Below are 18,603 nucleotides of genomic sequence, written 5' to 3'. Positions count from 1 at the left end.
TATTAATCATGTGTACATATATTTATACTTTAAAATAACAGCACAGGACTGCAAAAAAAAAAAAAAAGAGAGAGACAAATAGCATTCTTTCATTCACAAACTTTTCAACTAAAATTGTAGCTTTGTGTTTTTGACATTTTAATGACAACATTAACATCTGTTCATAATTTACATAATGTTCCCTATAATGACTCATTATACTCAGATCAATACAATCTTTTAAGAAAAAAAGAGATATTTTGTGATCACCTCTGAAACTAGAGGAGACAAATGTCTCCTAGCAAATTTAGAAAAAATCTCCATTTGCTCTCCATTGCTGTTCAGGAGAATTAGTTGTGATTTTTCTGTCCTACTTGCAGAGATGAAGCTAAATGCCACTCTACAGACATCAGAAGTAAAAAAAAAAAAAAAAAAAAAGAGCGAGTGAACTGGTGAAACAGAGGATTCAGTGTTGAAGGGATGAAAGAGGGATTGAGCCTCCGCAGCGACTGTGCGACTGTGTTGAGCGTTTGTCTCTCAGAAGAAGAGATGCTGAGAACACACCATGTCACTGGAAGTTGCTGTTGGGTACCGAAAACAGACAAGGTAAAACAGTTTATTTTCTTGCATGATATTATGTTTCTTTTGTAGTTAGTCATTTGTTGGGGTTGTAGTTGCTCATGTTGTTTTAACCACTTTCTTATTTAACATACACCGGTCTTTATGGTTCTAAAGCAGATTTTGTGTGTATGTGATCAGTGGCCTAAACACATTAAAGGGACAGTTAACCCAGAAATGAAAATTCTATGATTTACTCTCTCTCAAGTTGTTCCAAACCTGTTGAACTTCTTTGTTCTGTTGAACACAAAGGAAGATATTTTGCAGAATGTGGGAAACTGAACAATTCTGGGGCACCTTTGACTTCCATAGTATTTTTTTTCCTACTGGAAGTCAATGGTGCCCCAAAGTGGCCTGGTTACAAACTTTCTTATTTCGCATTCAGCAGAAGAAAGAAATTCATACAGGTTTGGAACGACTTGAGGGTGAGTAAATGATGACAGAATTTTATTTTTGGCTGAACTATCTCTTTAACGCTTAAACGTTTGGGGTCGGTAAGTTTTTTGTTGTTGAAAGATATTAATACTTTTATTCAGCAAGGATGGATTAAATTGATCCAAAGCGACAATAAAGATATTTAGAATGTTAAGAAGATTTTTTATTTCAAATAAATGCTGTTTTGAACTTTCCATTCATCAAAACTCCTGAATAAAAATCACAGTTTCCACAAAAATAACTGTTTTCAACATTGATTATAGCATGAAATGTTTCTTGAGTAGCAAATCAGCATATATGCAGCATATATATCATGTGACACTGAAGACTGGAGTAATGATGCTGAAAATTCAGCTTTGATCACAGGAATAAATTACTTTTTAAAATATATTACTATAAAAAACAGGTATTTTAAGTTGCAATAATGTTTTTGGTCATTTTTTGTTTTTGGTAATATATTAAAACATAAATAAGAAACATTTTTTAAAAAGAGTGAGTTGTTCAGATGCATGAATATATAAAACACAGTAATGACTTTGATGCATATGTTCATATGTTCAGTATTGTGGCAAAAAAATCATGAATGGATGAATGTGAGCAGAGGCAAAATTTCCATTTTTCCATCCTCTGTTTCTATAATGACCGCTACTGTCTTATGTCTCTTGTGGTCATGCTGATGCTTACTGTATATCATTACGATAGCAACTCATGTTCCTATAAATAATGACCACAGTGTCTGAACACAAATATCAGATTTCTTCAATTACAAAATGACAGTATAGACAGTGTGGGTTTGAACAATTATTTCAGGATTTTCAATTTATTCAGACATGACACAATAAACCGACAGTGGAATCTCATTGATCTAAAATCCACATACTGTAATTGTATATTAAACATCCAATAAACTTTGACTGATTTTTGTTTTGTGCCATTGACTTACTGCTTTAAACTTATATCTGGTGTTGGAGTTACAGAAATCTTCTTATTTATGAATCCAACACCAACAAAGTAATTAGGATGTTTTTAATAATATTCTTAAGAAGTTCGTAATTATTTTCTTAAGAATATATCAATGGCTTTGGTGTTAGTGATGTCCGGTTCCTGAACAAATTGTACTGGTTATTTTTAGTGACCGTGATGAACCAGTTACCGAATTGAACTGAAATGTTTAAAACAATTTGCGACTTGCGTCAACACTGATCCACAAGTTAATGGATCAAAACTCAAGTCAACAATATACTATGATAGATGTACATGTGAACTGAGGACTTGAATGAGGTGGAAGTTTCTTAAATAACAAATGTAATAAAATATAAATCACACGTTACACATGGCTTTATTTAAGCGTTTAGGGCATGTATATTCACTCACAGGGATGATAGCGTGCATTAATGACATCATTACGTGATGACATAAAAGAACTGGTGAATCTTTTTTTTTTTAACTACTTCATTGAAACAAATTGTTCAAAAGATCTGGTATGTGGAAAAGAATCTGACTTCCCAACAGTACCTCAAAGGCCGCCTTTTTAAAGACAAGTTGGAGGTTATCTTAACTTAAAGGGGTTATTGATGATTATTTTTAAGAACATTCTTTTCAAGAATTCAAGGAAAAAATGATTAAAACATTTTTAAATAATGTTCTTGGGAATACAAAATATTCTTAACATAAGAAAAAATGAAACAATAGCAGTTAAGAAGAATTTCATTACGAAAATGGCTTGGTTATGACATGATATAATGTGCAATAAGGTTTCCACAACTTTTCTACAACCTTTCTAAAGAATGTTATCTTCAAACACAAGCTACAATGTTGTGGTCATCCTGACCAGGTCACCAGCGAGCATTGCTCAATAAGCGACTGTTGTTTTGTTCATGAGGTCTCAACAGTTCATGCTTTGTTTAGCTCAGGCTCTGTTTGTATGTCTGCTGCACAACAGACATTATGCAACCATTTCTCAGACACTCACACACACTCCTACACCTCACATACTCCATGTCCACTTGTATTCATGCATTCTTGCTGTCCCTTTCTTAACTGTACAAAATATTCAAAAAGAAAAAAAAAATGCTACAGTAAAAACATGTTAATTGTTACCTGACATTGATGAAAATAATGAAAAACAATATTGGCTTTACCAATAAAATATATTTTAATTTAAAATATTGTAGGAATAAAATATTTTTTGGTAAAAAGTATGAATTGTCTTATTTATGGCAAAAGTATAAATTGTTTAGCCACAGATGAAACATCACATTTTACAATATATTATTTCTATATTTACAGTTTACTTTTTTTTTATCGACTATGTACATGTGACTGTTTTATATCACATTACCAAAATACCAGTAATGCCATTGTTGTCATATCTAAATGAATTTCTGGCAACCACAGCTGCCAGAGCTTCAGTAGAGCAGCTGTACTGAGCAGCAACAACTGTGATCATTCATTCTTCTAATTCCACTCTCTCATTCACGTACTCTGTGAACTCGTCCAGTGGTCAGTCAGGGCAAAACAGCTGTTATGTGTCACTCTATGTTCTGGGTCAGCAGCCCCCAGAATAGCATGAAGACAGACTCCTGCAAGACTTCTTGAGCTGTTCTATTAAGGATATAGATCATATCTGGAGCACTTTACTGAAATCCTCAAGCTTGGTTAGTATTTCATCTTCGGAGTGTGAAACTTGCATGTAGTGAGCTTGTGAACTAACACCACATGTTGTGGCTTACTTGTGATTACTTTGTTCTTAGCATGAGAATGTACAGTGATATTTGCCAAGTCTATTGCTCATACCATTAATGATTTGAACAAGCTCCTAACCATAAGCATTGAACTTCAGTGTATGCGTCATCCTGCAGTGTTTGTGCTTCAGACATGAATGAATCCTCAAATCATGAGTCTTGTAGGGGAGGTAAGGCAAGGTGTTTAGTTTAAGACTTCCACCGGTGCATGATAAAACAAAATGAATTGAAGACTTGGAGGGTGGACTCTTTTGACTTGATAGCAAAAGCACACACTAACAACCACTCAAAACACCCCAGCAACCGCATAGCAACACTCTCACAACCACTCAAAACACCCAGCAAACACATAGCAACACACTCACAACCAGTCAAAACACCCCAGCAACCACATAACAACACACTCACAACCACTCAGAACAACCCAGCAAATGCTTATCAACACACGCACAACAACCACTCAAAACACCTCAGCAACCACATAGCAACACACTCGCAACCAGTCAAAACCCCTCAGCAACCGCATAGCAACACACTCACAACCACTCAAAACACCCAGCAACCACATAGCAACACACTCACAACCACTCAGAACAACCCAGCAAATGCTTATTAACACACGCACAACAACCACTCAAAACACCCCAGCAACCACATAGCAACACACTCACAACCACTCAAAACACCCAGCAGCCACATAGCAACACACTCACAACCAGTCAAGACGCCCCAGCAACCACATAGCAACACTCTCACAACCAGTCAAAACCCCTCAGCAACCGCATAGCAACACACTCACAACCACTCAAAACACCCAGCAACCACATAGCAACACACTCACAACCAGTCAAAACACCCAGCAACCACATAGCAACACACTCACAACCAGTCAAAACACCCCAGCAAATGCTTATCAACACACGCACAACAACCACTCAAAACACCCCAGCAACCACATAGCAACACACTCACTCAGAACAACCCACCAACTACATATCAACACACACAACCACTCAAAACACCCCAGAAACCACACAGCAACACCCTTACAACCATTTAAAACACCCCAGCAACAGCACAACCCACTCACAACCACTCAAAACACCCCAGCAACCACACAGCAACATACTCACAAGTCAGAACTGCTCAAAATGCCCCAGCAACACACTCACAACCAGTCAAATCACCCCAGCAACCGCATAGCAACACATTCACAAGCATTCAGAATACCCAAGGAACAGCAAAGCAACACACTTAAAAACACTTATTAGACCCCAGCAGTGAGTTTTGCACAGGAAAGCACTGCTCACATTTACTTCAAATGTTAAAATCTAGTTTGCATCAGTACAATAGTTCTGTTATTCTGAAAAATGACTAAGAAATGTCAGTGGGAATAAAGGAATGAAAAAAATTGAATGGACAATCACTGTACAGTGCTGTCAGCAGTAGTTTTCAGAGACAGAGGCTGTATGTATGAGGTCTATACACACTACAGCAGATAGACCACCTTTTTCCTGAGTAAACGATGAGTGCCGTCATTATGAATTCTAACTTTTGATTGGATGTTCTCCTTTTCCGGTTTACGGAACCCATTCTATGAGTTCCCATTTGTTTTCAACGTAGCTTGGCAGCTTTGTGTCATCTACACACTCATTAAACTTTGATGGGTGAGGCACTTACAAAAGACGGCCATTGCAACACTTAAAGTGATGCTGCCATGGAGCCATGCAGGAAATCTAAAGCATCATTCCGGTTACAAGATGAAACCCCTGCTATAGAGTGTCAGACTGTGAGATTATGCACGTTTCACAAAACTGATTAAGCAACTGTGGCTCAACATGGTCAAATATGGCTTGAGATCTACTTGAACATTATGAAATAAGGTAACTGATTAGCAGAAGTGTGTGTTTGTAAATGATGATTGACCTTGATGAACCACAGTTGCTCAATAAATAACTTAAGACCAATATTTTAAAAAAAAAATCCCTTTGAATTTCCCGTTTAACAGCAAGTCAGCTAACCTGATGGTTATTGATGATTCATTGTGTCCATCACTCTTGTCTCTCTAGGATGGAGGATCAGGACAGAGTCAGTCAGGCCTCCAGCAGCGCCACAGTGTCCTTTCTGCCCATCAGAGACAAGGTGAATCATATACACATATGGACAAACACGAGTACATGTTTCAAACCCACTGACACAGTTTGTGTGATTATGTATGTGCAGAGTCATGAAAGAGTGCAGACATTTGGAAAGAGATGTCAGGCGGCAAAGAGAGACCCCAACTGCCCTGTGGTGATCAGAGGATGGCTGTACAAGAGGGTAACGTTTAGAGCACAATACTGACCATATGTGTGAGATCATGACAAATAAAGATCTTCGAGGAATACTTTACAAGTACCTAGTTTAAAATTATAAAGACAAAATACTCCAAGGCACTGCCTTTAATTAACTATGCTAAATCATTAAAACAAAATGTGTGTTCCGGCTACTTAGCCTTCTTCAGAACACACATCAATGGTGCAAACAAGTCTTAGGCCCGGTTTCACAGACAGACAGCTTAGATTAAGCCAGAAGTAGGCATTAGTTCAATTAGGGCATTTAAGTAGCTTTCATAAACGTACCCTAGAAAAAAACATTACTGGTGTGCTTTTTGAGACAAAACAATTACACTGACACATTTTAAGATGATATGTCAGTGCAAGTTGCTTTCAGTTAAAACAGCTCAAACATGCATTTTAGTCTAGCTTAAGCCTTGTCTGTGAAAACAGGGCTTAAACTATTAGCAATGAGTGCATCAAAGACAGCTGGTTGATCTGTGGAAGTGGCTATGACTAGTCTCTTAGTACAAAACATAAAAATATGAAATTCCTAGTTTAAAAATGTTCATCTTTTTACTTTAAATACCATCTTTGTATTCATGTTGGTTTGGCATATATTACGAAAGACATGTACTCCTTTTTTCAAATATTTTTGATATAATGACTGATAATATAATGACTCTGATATATTTTCCTTAAACCTTGAAGACAAGTGAGTGTAAATATAACATTAACCTTTTAAATATTTTACATATCTTCAAGTTAAAGGTATTTTAGACATTGTTATTGTAAACTAAATCTTTTATAAATAGTTTTTGGTAAAAAAATAGTATAAACATTAGATGAAAAACTTTAGAATTTCGAAATAAGTTGAAGTACTAAAATAAAATTTTATTTTATTATAACATTTTATCAAATATTCATTTTTAAAGCATAAAAATTATCTGATATTTTAAGAGATTTACTGACCTTTGTGATGACATTTCCTGTTTTATGCCTCAACACCTACACATTTTTGACTTTAGCTCCACCAATATACAGTGTGTATAATATATATTATATAAATATGTGTATATATATATATATATATATATATATATATATGTGTGTGTGTGTGTGTGTAAAGAGATTTGTATGTGATCATATCTATCTTTTTCTATAGGACAGCACTGGACTGAAATTGTGGAAGAGAAGATGGTTTGTTCTCTCTAATTACTGCCTGTATTATTATAAAGGTAAACCCATTCCTATGTGATTTTCTTATATATACACAATCTTGAATTAATTCTTAAATCTCTTTCTCCAGACAGCCGTGAGGAGTCTGTTCTGGGCAGTATTCCTCTTCCCAGCTACAGGATTCTGTACTGCTCACCTAGAGAGTGCAGGAACCGCAAATACGCATTCAAGGTGAGAGCGAACGTTATTTGGAGCGCCTTAAACTAAATGCACATTCTTTATAGTCTTATTGTACACTTGTGCATTTAGGTTGTGCATCAAGGGATGCGGCCATACATCATGAGTGCTGAGACGCAGGAGGACATGTTGGGCTGGGTCAGGGCTCTCAGCCAATCAGCAAGCATGGAGGCTGATGACATCATCAACAGGTGAGCTTCAGCTCTCAAACTAAAATTGTATTTTTCTAAAATTCTACAATTTACTTTAATGTCTCTTCTTGTTCTTTAGACGCTGTGCCAGTTTTCAGGACTTCACTCAGATGGGAGATAATGCTGAAATGATGGAGCTTCAGCACATGACCACGTTTCCCGAAAGAAACGCCCAGGCTGGAACAAAACTGACAAGGGTGCAGACAGAACCTTCTCTAATAGATCAAGATATGACAGGAATTAAAATGAAGACACCAGAACTGAGAGGAAGACATGAGAGCAGACCAATGTAAATGATCTGAGATGCTTCACAATAATTAAAGTGTCTCGATGAACCTTTTCAAATGTCTCCCTTTTTCTCTCTGTCAGTGCATCTGAAGCTACTGAGCATTCTCCAAGTTTGGCAAATGCAGATGAGGAACCTCTTTCCTTCCTACATCCAAGAGCAGCCTTCAGGCAGCCTCCGTTTCCCAGAGATCAGTATGGGTCAGTGTGTCACGGTCCTATGGGCAGAGCAGACGTTTGGCCTATGGATAACTGCTCCAGTGCTCCAATGTCACCATGCATCTACACAGAGAGAGGACATCTGCCCGACAAAGTGAGAATCAAGAACAGACGGCAATGTTCTGATATGATCAAATTCATAATCCACACTTTCTTGAACTGTCTAATATCTGTGTTTCAGCCTTTTCCACCTGAGTTTCCATGTTCTGTGTGCTACTCTTCCAACTACCACACGGCTGAACACACGGCAATGTGCAAGGTAAGATAAATCCGTGATAATAACTTCATAAAATGAATCTTTTGAAAGCAAATTTAAAAGAAAGAGTTCATTTCAATGAACCAGTTCAAAAGAACAATTCTTTAACATTAGCACATGGTCTCTGACATCCGTGTGGCATATTGCATGCCCGCCATTTGTAGGCTCATATTATAGTTTATTATCTTCTTTTCAAGCCAGTTAAAAGTGTTTTTACTGCGATTTCATGCATCTTTCCATCCATTTATGCAGCCATGATTCTGCAAATAAAAGTAATTTAGAACCTAAGTATAACTTGCATTTACATAAACACTCAAATACATTTTTATCTTTTGGTCAGAATGGCTCTCATTGGAGAGCATTTTGCATTTTCAGTTTGCATATTGATGATGTAATTATGACAATTCGGATTTAATTTTATTTTGCTCTAGGCAGGAAAATCAGACATCCTCATGGAGAGAGAAATACAGCCAATCAGAGATCTGGAAAACGATACAGATGTGAGTGTACAGTGTGTTTGTGAGAATTCATGCCTTGCTGTGTTGAGAAAACATTTTTAAGAATGAAATTCTTCTTAACTGCTATTTTGCATGCTTATGATTATTATAAACCCAGACAGCAACATAGTTTGGCCCAGATCCGGCCCACATCTGGTACATGTTGATTACATGCGGACCTGATGTGTGCCGGATCTGGGCCGACACTATGTTGCTGTCAGGGAAGGCCAATTCACACCGCACCAACACATGGCAACAGTCACCAGATTACAGCACATCACTTCTCAGATGTCCTTATTCCAATTCAGCTTGTTCAATCTGCGAAAACGAGCTCCGACAAACGCCAACAGACTCCGACAGGGGTAACACACTGATCTGACAAAACCCGATGAGCGTGTCTGTTGCCGTCTGTCGGTGCAGTGTGAACTGGCATTAACAGTATCTACAGGTAGCGCAGAAAAACGGTTGTTGAGGTGTTTTACATTGGTGATGGGAAGTCTGATTCTTTTCTGCAAACCAGGGTCTGGATTCACAAAAATCTAAAAATAAAAGTGCAATTCTTTAAATATTTTCATAAAGGTACACTATGTAACTTTTGGCCCCCTAGCGGTTAAACAAACAAAAGAAAACTGCATGCACTTTGCAGAAGAACATTGTACTGGTTGTGCTCTTAATAAAAGCACTCAGGAACCTCTAAGAAACCTCTTAACTTCTTAAGAATATTTTCTTGAATCCGGCCCCTTGAGCTTCCGTCAGTCATTGTCCTTCTCTTTGTGTCTCAGGTGGTTCTCACTCGTCTGTGTGGCTGTGATAAACTGCTGCAGTCCGTCTCTATGCAGCTGGCTCAGTTACAAGCAGATAAGGTCTGTCACACAAACAGATCAATAACCCACTGAGCAAATTACGTCCAGAAGACGTCTTTTTGAGGTCTTGTCTCAGGTTGAAAAGACGTCCACTGAGGGGCCAGAATGAAAGTTTTTATGATGTCTTTTTTTGACGTCTTCTGGACATCCGATATAGACAAACACGCAGAATCACCAAAGGAGAAAAATCACAATTTTTAAGCCACCATCGTGGAGATGAGTGTTTGCTTTAGTTGGGCTCTTGACCCTTGCCTTATTAATATTAGAGTTTGTATGGTTTTTAACTGAGTCAAAACAGCCAGACAAGCAAAGAGAAATGATCAGGTGTTGGTTATGTTTTCACATAATCATTATTTGATCTGAATCACTGAACTCATTTAGAGCCCAATCTCTGAGTTAGATTTACATTATTGATTACAGCAGCACTGTGATTCTACAGCACAAGATCAGCTTTAGCAATACAATATAAAGGGTTTCAGATGATAAAAAATTTTTTCTCTTAGGCACACACAGACATCAAGAATCAGCCTGTGAATCTCAATGACGGTGACAAGCAACATATTCTGATCAACTCTGAACATTAGAAGACAAGCTACTAAAAAGTCACATAAAAACAGAACAAAATAAAATATGAGAATAAAGGAAATTACTAAGACAATTCAGCTCATAATTTATTCATGCAGCAATGCATGATGGGAGCCATGGATGAATTTTGATTGGTGGCTCCCAGAATGCACTGCAACATGCTTTTTGATGGTCACCACTGTTGAGATTCACAGGCTGATTCTTGATGTCTGTGTGTGCCTAAAAGAAATGCTTTTTTTTTTTTTGTTCAACACACTTTTTCTGAAATCATTTGAATCATATTGTAAAAGCTGATCTTCTGCTGTAGAATCACAGTGATGCTGTAGTCAATAATGTAAATCTAACTCAGAGATTGGGTTCTTCATGAGTTCAGTGATTCAGGTCAACTAATGGTTATATGAAAACATAACCAACACCTGATCATTTCTCTTTACTTGTCTGGCTGTTATGACTCAGTTAACTGCCCAAACAAACTCTAATATTAATAAGGTAAGGGTCAAGAGCCCAACTAAAGCAAACACTCATCTCCACGATGGTGGCTTAAAAATTGTGATTTTTCTCCTTTGGTGATTCTGCGTGTTTGTCTATATCGGATGTCCAGAAGACGTCAAAAAAAGACATCATAAAAACTTTCATTCTGGCCCCTCAGTGGACGTCTTTTCAACCTGAGACAAGACCTCAAAAAGACGTCTTCTGGACGTAATTTGCTCAGTGGGAATGGATGTATAAAAACACGTCAAAATATTCCTGCCTGCTCTCTCCCTTTCTTTAGAAAAGCGTGGAGTATGCTTTAGAAATAAAATGGCTGGGGATGGAAGATGGACTTCCTGGAAATCAGGAAGTATCCCAGAAGACATTGCTTCAGGAGGAGCTGGTTACACTCAGAGCCAGAATATGCGATTTGTCATTGGTACTGTACTTTGTGTGCTATGGTTGCACAATTAATCACCTGCGATTTAATTAAAAAAACAATATATGTGCTGCAAGTTTCAGAGAGAAGCGTGGCATTGTGTTCTTACAGCATCTCGGTTCACAGTAAATTAATTCCATCTGCATCTGCTCTGAGTTTGGAGTGCTTAAATGTGCATTGTAAAATGCAAAATGTACCAACCATCTGAAGCACTAATCAATGAAAACTGCGTTAATAATGCATTAATCCTCTCTTCATCAGGAGATGGACAGATTGTGGAGTGATTATGAACGGATGGAGAGCGAGTTGTCCGTTTTCCATTCTCATCTCCAACACATCCTCCATTTCGGAACGCCGCAGGTAATGCAACATTTGAGTGGATCACCTGATGCTCTGCTCCTAATAACGTTCCTGTGGGTGTCACCATCAGCATACAGAAATATCTATACTGTAAACTTTCAGATTTCTTTACTGTAACAGTTTGACATAGTGGTTAAAGATCTTGTTATGCTAAATGACTACTTACACATTGCAAATGGTTAAAACAATGTTTAAATCCAAATAACCTTAGGAGCAGATTCAGGCACAGAGGCAGCTCTGGATGATGGAGGATATCTTGTGTGGTTTGAGGGTGAACAAGAACCGCTTTATGGCCTTACTGGGTATACAGACTCAGGGGGGTGAGTATATGTGTCAGTCTGTGTCAATTTCCATTCATTTAAGTATGTATATGTAAATCGTTTTCTCCTTCTATCCTTCAGTTCCTCAGTCAAAACCAGTTTCCTACTTTGAGGGCGAGTTAGGAGGCCTCAACATGGTAATATGATGCACTATACTCCATTCTCAGGAAGTTAAACACAACTTTGTCATATGTGCCTTGTGACGTTTATGCATGCTCCCGAGAGCCTCTCTTCCGCACAATGAAGGATAATCCCGAAAGAGCCATTCTGTACTGTAATGTCAATGTGTCATGCAAAGAAAATACTCCATTCTTAGGAAGTTAAACACAACTTGGTCACATCGGCCTTGTGACGTTAATGCATGCTCCTGAGAGCCTCTCTTCTAATGTCAATGTGTCATGCAAAAAAAAAGGGATTAATTCAAATTATAGATCTATATAGTCTAAAGCAGGGATGGACAACTCCGGTCCTGGAGGGCCGGTGTCCAGCAGAGTTTAGCTCCAACCCTAATCAAACACACCTGAACCAGCTAATCAAGGTCTTTAGGATTAGTACACAGCAAAAACTGCAGTGTTAAATTAACTCTCCTGGGAGTACATGTGAGACCATACTCAAGAGTGTTAAAATGTTAAAATAAGAGTGTTAAAAGAACACTGAAAAGTGTTAAAGTTAATAAGATAATTAAGTGATTAATTGAGTAATGATTGACCATTATTGAAGACACCTGATGATAACAAGCAGAATCACCAAAGGAGAAAATCACAATTTTTAAGCCACCATCGTGGAGATGAGGGTTTGCTTTAGTTGGGCTCTTGTCCCTTGACTTTTTAAAATAATATTTAGTTTGGGCTGTTTTTAACTGAGTTATGACATCCAGACAAACAAATGGCAAAAATGATCAGGTGGTGTTGGTTATGTTTTCACATAATCATTATTTGACCTAAATCACTGAACTCATTTAGAGCCCAATCTCTGAGTTAGATTGACATTATTGATTACAGCAGCACTGTGATTCTACAGCAGATCAGCTTTATCAATATAATCTGAAGGATTTCACAAACAGTTCTGAGCAAAAAAAAATGTTTCTCTTAGGCACACACAGACATCAAGTATCAGCCTGTGAATCTCAACAGTGGTGAGAATAATAAAGCATGTTGCAGTGTATTCTGGGTGCCACCAATCAAAATTCATCCATGGCTCCCATCATGCATTGCTGAATGAATAAATTATGAGCTGAATAAATTATGAGCTGAATTGTCTTAGTAATTTCCTTTATTCTCATATTTTATTTTGTTCCGTTTATGCGACTTTTTAGTAGCTTGTTTTCTAATGTTCAGAGTTGATCTGTTGATCAGAATATGTTGCTTGTCACCGTCATTGAGATTCACAGGCTGATTCTTGATGTCTGTGTGTGCCTAAGAGAAAGATTCTTTTTTTTTTGCTCAGAACAACTGTTTGTGAAATCCTTCAGATTATATTGATAGAGCTGATCTTGTGCTGTAGAATCACAGTTCTGCTGTAATCAATAATGTCAATCTAACTCAGAGATTGGGCTCTAAATGAGTTCAGATATTCAGACCAAATAATGATTATGTGAAAACATAACCAACACCACCTGATCATTTTTTTCCATTTGTTTGTCTGGATGTCATAACTCAGTTAAAACAGCCCAAACTAAATATTATTTTAAAAAGTCAAGGGACAAGAGCCCAACTAAAGCAAGCCCTCATCTCCACGATGGTGGCTTAAAAATTGTGATTTTCTCCTTTGGTGATTCTTCTTGTTATCATCAGATGTCTTCAATAATGGTCAATCATTACTCAATTAATCACTTAATTATCTTATTAACTTTAACACTTTTCAGTGTTCTTTTAACACTCTTATTTTAACACTTTAACACTCTTGAGTATGGTCTCACATGTACTCCCAGGAGAGTTAATTTAACACTGCAGTTTTTGCTGTGTACTAATCCTAAAGACCTTGATTAGCTGGTTCAGGTGTGTTTGATTAGGGTTGGAGCTAAACTCTGCTGGACACCAGCCCTCCAGGACCGGAGTTGTCCATCCCTGGTCTAAAGTCTCAAATATACAGTCCTTGGCATTAAAAAATTTGACTTAAGAGACATGTAGTTGGCTAGACATTCTGTTGTGTCAATTTAAAGATGATATCCTTCTCTTTCTCTCATGTCAAAGGAGTGTGTGACCGAAGGAGAGCAGCAGGACTACATGAAGATTCACCAGAGTTATAAGAGATGGACCCAAGAGAACCCTGCCAATGACAGCAGGTCGAGTGCTGAACACGAAGCCCCACACGAACCCCTGCGCCTGACCCGTGTCGTGACATCTACCCTTCCGACGTCGCTAATCGCCGAGCGCATTTTTGTAGACGACCCCTATCCTGAGCTGCCCGAGCAAATCACCCTTCAGTCAGGACTGAGGTACAGCCAGAGGAGCGCTGAGAAGAAACCCAGTAGAACGATGCATGAGACGGCCGACAAGAACAGACACTTACACTGGGCCGACAGACCTGAAGAGATGTTGCAAAAGAAACCGCCTCAAAATCCCAGAGAAAAGGCACTGGCTGACAGAAAGGTCTGGACACACCATCAGCAGGAGGTGAAATTATTTATATTATATTAAAATGTGCTGTTCGCTTTCCTGTTGCAGAGTGACTACAGATGCACCAATACTAAATTTCTCCAATTGCCGATTATTCAGAGTGAGATCTGCCGATACCGATAGTTTGTGGGTTAATTTAATGAATTTATTAAAGTAGTTTTTAATCATGATAACATTTATCATGCGTTCTCTTAAGTAATACCATTCAATAGTTTAGAGTAAGTTTGTTTTTTGAAAGAAATTAATACTTTTATTTATTAAGGATGCATTAAATTGATCAAAAGTAACAGTAAGGACTTTTATAATGTACAAAATTTATATTTCAAATTAATGCTGATCTTTTTAACTTTCTATTCATCAAAAATCCTGGAAAAATGTATCACTGCTTCCACAAAAATATGTAGCAGCACAACTGTTTTAAACATTGATAATAATCTGAAATGTTTCTTGAGCAGCAAATCATCATATTAGAATGATTTCTGAAGGATCATGTGACACTGAAGACTGGAGTAATGATGCTAAAAATTCAGCTTTGATCACAGAAATAAATGATATTTTCAAACAGAGAACAGTTGTTTTAAATTGCAATAATATTTCACAACATTACTGTTGTTACTGCGTTTCTGAAAAAATAAACGTGGACTTCATGAGCAATTTGAACCTTTAAAAATAACCTTAAAAAAAAAAAAAAAGTCATTGAATTGTTGCTGCATTGACCATCATGTGGAAAGAGAGGTAGTAACCCAGAGCCTGCTGGGAAATGTAATTAAACTGAAAAACAAAATGACCCAGAGTGCAATCATTATAATATGGATGATTATGTGCATGTGTGCATGAATGCATGTTACAGCTCGAGCCTGAAGCCTTGTGCCTTACAAACTCTGAGTCTGACTGCGACGCTGCCATGATCTCTCAGAAACGCCAGACTAAACTCAGACAAACGGATAAAAGAGACAAAAGTATGAGGTATGGATATTTAAACCATCTACACCTGTGAAAAATTCTGTCAATATGAAAAAAAAGTTAAATTGACAGTAATGTAAAAGATATATTTGCATTAATACAAATACATGCTATGCATGGTTTCAAAATTGCACTTAATCTTTAATTTCTCTGAACACTGTTGCGTTGTGCACGTATTAGGTTGTGCATGTCTTTAAATATCGAGCTTTATGCCATGTTTATGCCATTTATATTCAGTCTGATTTGTTAACTTTTTCAGTCTCATCCTTGCTGACACTATATTCTTCTGAAAAATATTCTCATCGCTCTGTCTCTTTTATTTTTCTTTTGCTTTCAGTGCAGCCAGAGAGCACTTCATAGACGACATTCATCCCTTGAAACTCATTACAGCCAGTGAAAAAGAGACAGATGTCCAGAAATACACAGCAGGTTACATGCAGCATCTGTTTAGCGTTCCCTCTATATGCAGTCATGCAAGCTCATTTGCATTTTACTATGGTAAAAAATATTTAGATAGAATTTTCAAGAACAATTAGTGGTAATTAAACCACAAAACTCCTTTAAACTTTATTTACCATCACCAAATGCAGTTGCACAATCACAATTTGTAAAGAATACAATAATTTAATTTTAATGCATATATTATGTAAAATAATGATCTAATAATCTTTCTCTTCTTTTCCAGATTCTGCTGTTGTACATTTGAGCAATGGCTACAGCAGTGATAGACGCAAATTTAAAAGCCACAGCAGAGAGTCGGCCAACTCAATAATGCCACAAAGTGATGACGTAAATGTGCGCAATGAAATAAAGGACAAAACAGCACAACAATCATCTTGCAATGACATCATTGTCATAGAAAGCCACTCCATCAATCATATTTCAACTCTAACGGTGTTTAAGGGACATCAGGGAAACAATCAAACACACAAACCTCATAAAAAGAACAGAAGTTCTGACCGACAAAAGCTGTCAGTCTCGGCTAACGTCAAATCTGAGTGCTTTCTGTCAAATAACCGACGGTGCGAGTTAGTCCCGGTCTATGTGCACGACGCAAAACCTCAAGCATCCATTACTCCAGTGGAAAATAAACAACCAGACCAGGGAACCAATCAAACGCTTGATAAACCAGTGGGAGGAGACTGTGGGCGGAGCCAATGTCCCAAAACTACATTCGAAAAGGAACATATTGGCCAAACAAATGGAAAAAGTTGCACTGACCTCAAAATAATGCCTGATCAACCACTAAACGCTCAGCCAACAACAACATCTGTCAATCAACTGACGTCCAACTCTGACCAATCCAAACCCGAGCTGTGCATCTATGAGGAAATCCAGTTTTGCTCACCCAGATCAGGAGATGATTGCGAGAATCAGAGGGATCAAATCAGTGGAGATGAAACACGGCCATCAAACCTCACAGTAAATGAGTCTGGACCATCTCACACTGAGGTCAATGGGGAGAACAGTACAAAAAATACAAGTCGAACAGGAAGTGATGTCACGTGCAAGAGAGGGAAAGAGCAGAAAGTTTACAGCTCTGTCATGAAGAGCTCAGTAATAAATCATCATGTCCAGGACTGCAGGCCGCGGATAACCGTGGTCAGCACCAGCCTGTAGATATGAGTGAGGCTGAAGAAAGTGTGAGGGAAAGAGGCAATCAGACACAAACGAGTAGGAATATCAGAAGTGAATGGATAGTAAAGGGATTGAATAGGAGATTAAATTACCATTGCCTTCAGAACAGCTTCAATCCTTCATGAAATATAATCATATCATGCTGATCTGTGTGTGTGCCACTGCACCAAGAAAAGCATGGAGTGTAGTTTTAGTTGAGAATAGGTCATTTTGTGTTATTTTTATATGTAACGTGTTTATGTCCTTGTTAGAGTGCCCGACTCCCATGCCGACGGACCTGGGTTCGAGTCCAGCTTAAAGCGGGCGGTTCGAACAGGAGGGGTTACATATACATCCACATTAAATCTCCTGACCACTAAGATAATACCTCTAAATGCATACAAACTCTTGACGTTTTTAAAATGAACTGGAAATATTACTTACATGAGCATTAATCAGTTATCAACTTTGTGATTTGTAAGACCAGTTATAGTCTAATATGGTAAACACATCTGTGGCTTATTAATTTAGTTGCTTTCTGTGGTTTTGCCAAGTGGGACATGTTCTTGGATCAACATCATTGTCTGTTTATTAGATCTTTGCTATAAACAGTTAGATTTTAAGGTTAGGGTTATGACTTAAGCATATGTATGTCTTCAAAATCTTAATTATGATGTCACAATTGTGACTTAGCATGTCATAATAGATTTTTTAATGTTAGAATTTTGACTTAGTATGTCATAATTATGACTTTGAATTTCATAATTCCAACTTTTAGAATTATATAAGCATGATTTTTTTTCTTATGTGGCGAGTTTCCATACTTTCCTCTTGTTAAGGGACAAAAATATTTGTCTGACAGGAAATTTGGCCCAGAAGCAAATAAAAGATGTTGATCCAGGATGTTCTGCTTGGCTAAAGTCATATTCATCATGCTTAAAGGTGCTAAAGAGGATGTTTTGTTTTATACATTTTTGCAATATTACTTGAAACTGTCTTTACTAACTGATAAAAGACTATTTATTAGGTGCACTGAAAGGAATAATATTAATATACATCATCTGTGCACGAGGTAGGGCCTTAAAAACATCAGCCAACGATTGGCCCTCTGGCTTGTCAATCACTGCCAATACATTCCTTGTGAAAGACGTGCGCAGATGCGCGCTCCAGTAACTTTCCACACTCTACAGGCGCCGCATGCAATGTTTTTGTCAGGAGACAGGAATAACAACTGCAGATTATGAGTTACCTGCGGTGAGTCCGACATAATGAATCCACTAACACGACACAGCGAATGCCGGTGGTAAACACTCGTGTTCCAATACTCGTGCACGAGTTTTGGGAGGCCTTCCCTCGAAATGAGCTGTGAAGGAGGGGGGTTGTTCTTACGCATGCTCTCATTTCAAAAACTC

The 18,603-nt window shown here is 37.7% G+C and overlaps 1 protein-coding gene across 3 annotated transcripts; it reads left to right on the top strand.

Annotated features, from left to right (window-relative positions):
• Positions 1 to 177: 177 nt before the first annotated feature.
• si:ch211-234p6.5 (pleckstrin homology domain-containing family A member 4) lies at positions 178 to 18,245 on the top strand. 3 transcript variants are annotated; one of them, XM_048179975.1, is made up of 19 exons: positions 407 to 585; positions 5,846 to 5,918; positions 6,000 to 6,095; positions 7,257 to 7,329; positions 7,401 to 7,501; positions 7,580 to 7,698; positions 7,778 to 7,987; positions 8,068 to 8,296; positions 8,384 to 8,461; positions 8,890 to 8,958; positions 9,738 to 9,818; positions 11,176 to 11,313; positions 11,575 to 11,673; positions 11,885 to 11,993; positions 12,075 to 12,130; positions 14,186 to 14,608; positions 15,462 to 15,577; positions 15,912 to 16,003; positions 16,260 to 18,245. In XM_048179975.1, the coding sequence occupies exons 1-19, from the start codon at positions 545 to 547 to the stop codon at positions 17,192 to 17,194; spliced, it is 3,138 nt and encodes a 1,045-aa protein (XP_048035932.1). In that variant the 5' UTR covers positions 407 to 544; the 3' UTR covers positions 17,195 to 18,245. The 3 variants fall into 3 exon arrangements, with proteins under 3 accessions (XP_048035935.1, XP_048035932.1, XP_048035934.1); XM_048179977.1 differs by lacking the exon at positions 407 to 585 and adding an exon at positions 3,463 to 3,689; XM_048179978.1 differs by lacking the exon at positions 15,462 to 15,577 and having other exon boundaries at positions 178 to 585; positions 16,260 to 16,400.
• Positions 18,246 to 18,603: the final 358 nt, after the last annotated feature.

This window comes from Megalobrama amblycephala, unplaced genomic scaffold (assembly GCF_018812025.1).
Source record: "Megalobrama amblycephala isolate DHTTF-2021 unplaced genomic scaffold, ASM1881202v1 scaffold414, whole genome shotgun sequence".
Lineage (NCBI taxonomy): Eukaryota > Metazoa > Chordata > Actinopteri > Cypriniformes > Xenocyprididae > Megalobrama > Megalobrama amblycephala.
The sequence above is the reverse complement of the archived record's forward strand: the minus strand, read 5'-3'. Positions and strand labels throughout refer to the sequence as shown.

Excerpts from the sequence above, each read along its gene's own strand:
- si:ch211-234p6.5 (XM_048179975.1), top strand. The coding sequence starts at position 545 with ATGTCACTGGAAGTTGCTGTTGGGTACCGAAAACAGACAAG. Across the intron at positions 5,919-5,999 it reads TTCTGCCCATCAGAGACAAG|AGTCATGAAAGAGTGCAGAC; the intron begins GTGAATCATATA and ends ATGTATGTGCAG. Across the intron at positions 15,578-15,911 it reads AAAAGAGACAAAAGTATGAG|TGCAGCCAGAGAGCACTTCA; the intron begins GTATGGATATTT and ends TTTTGCTTTCAG.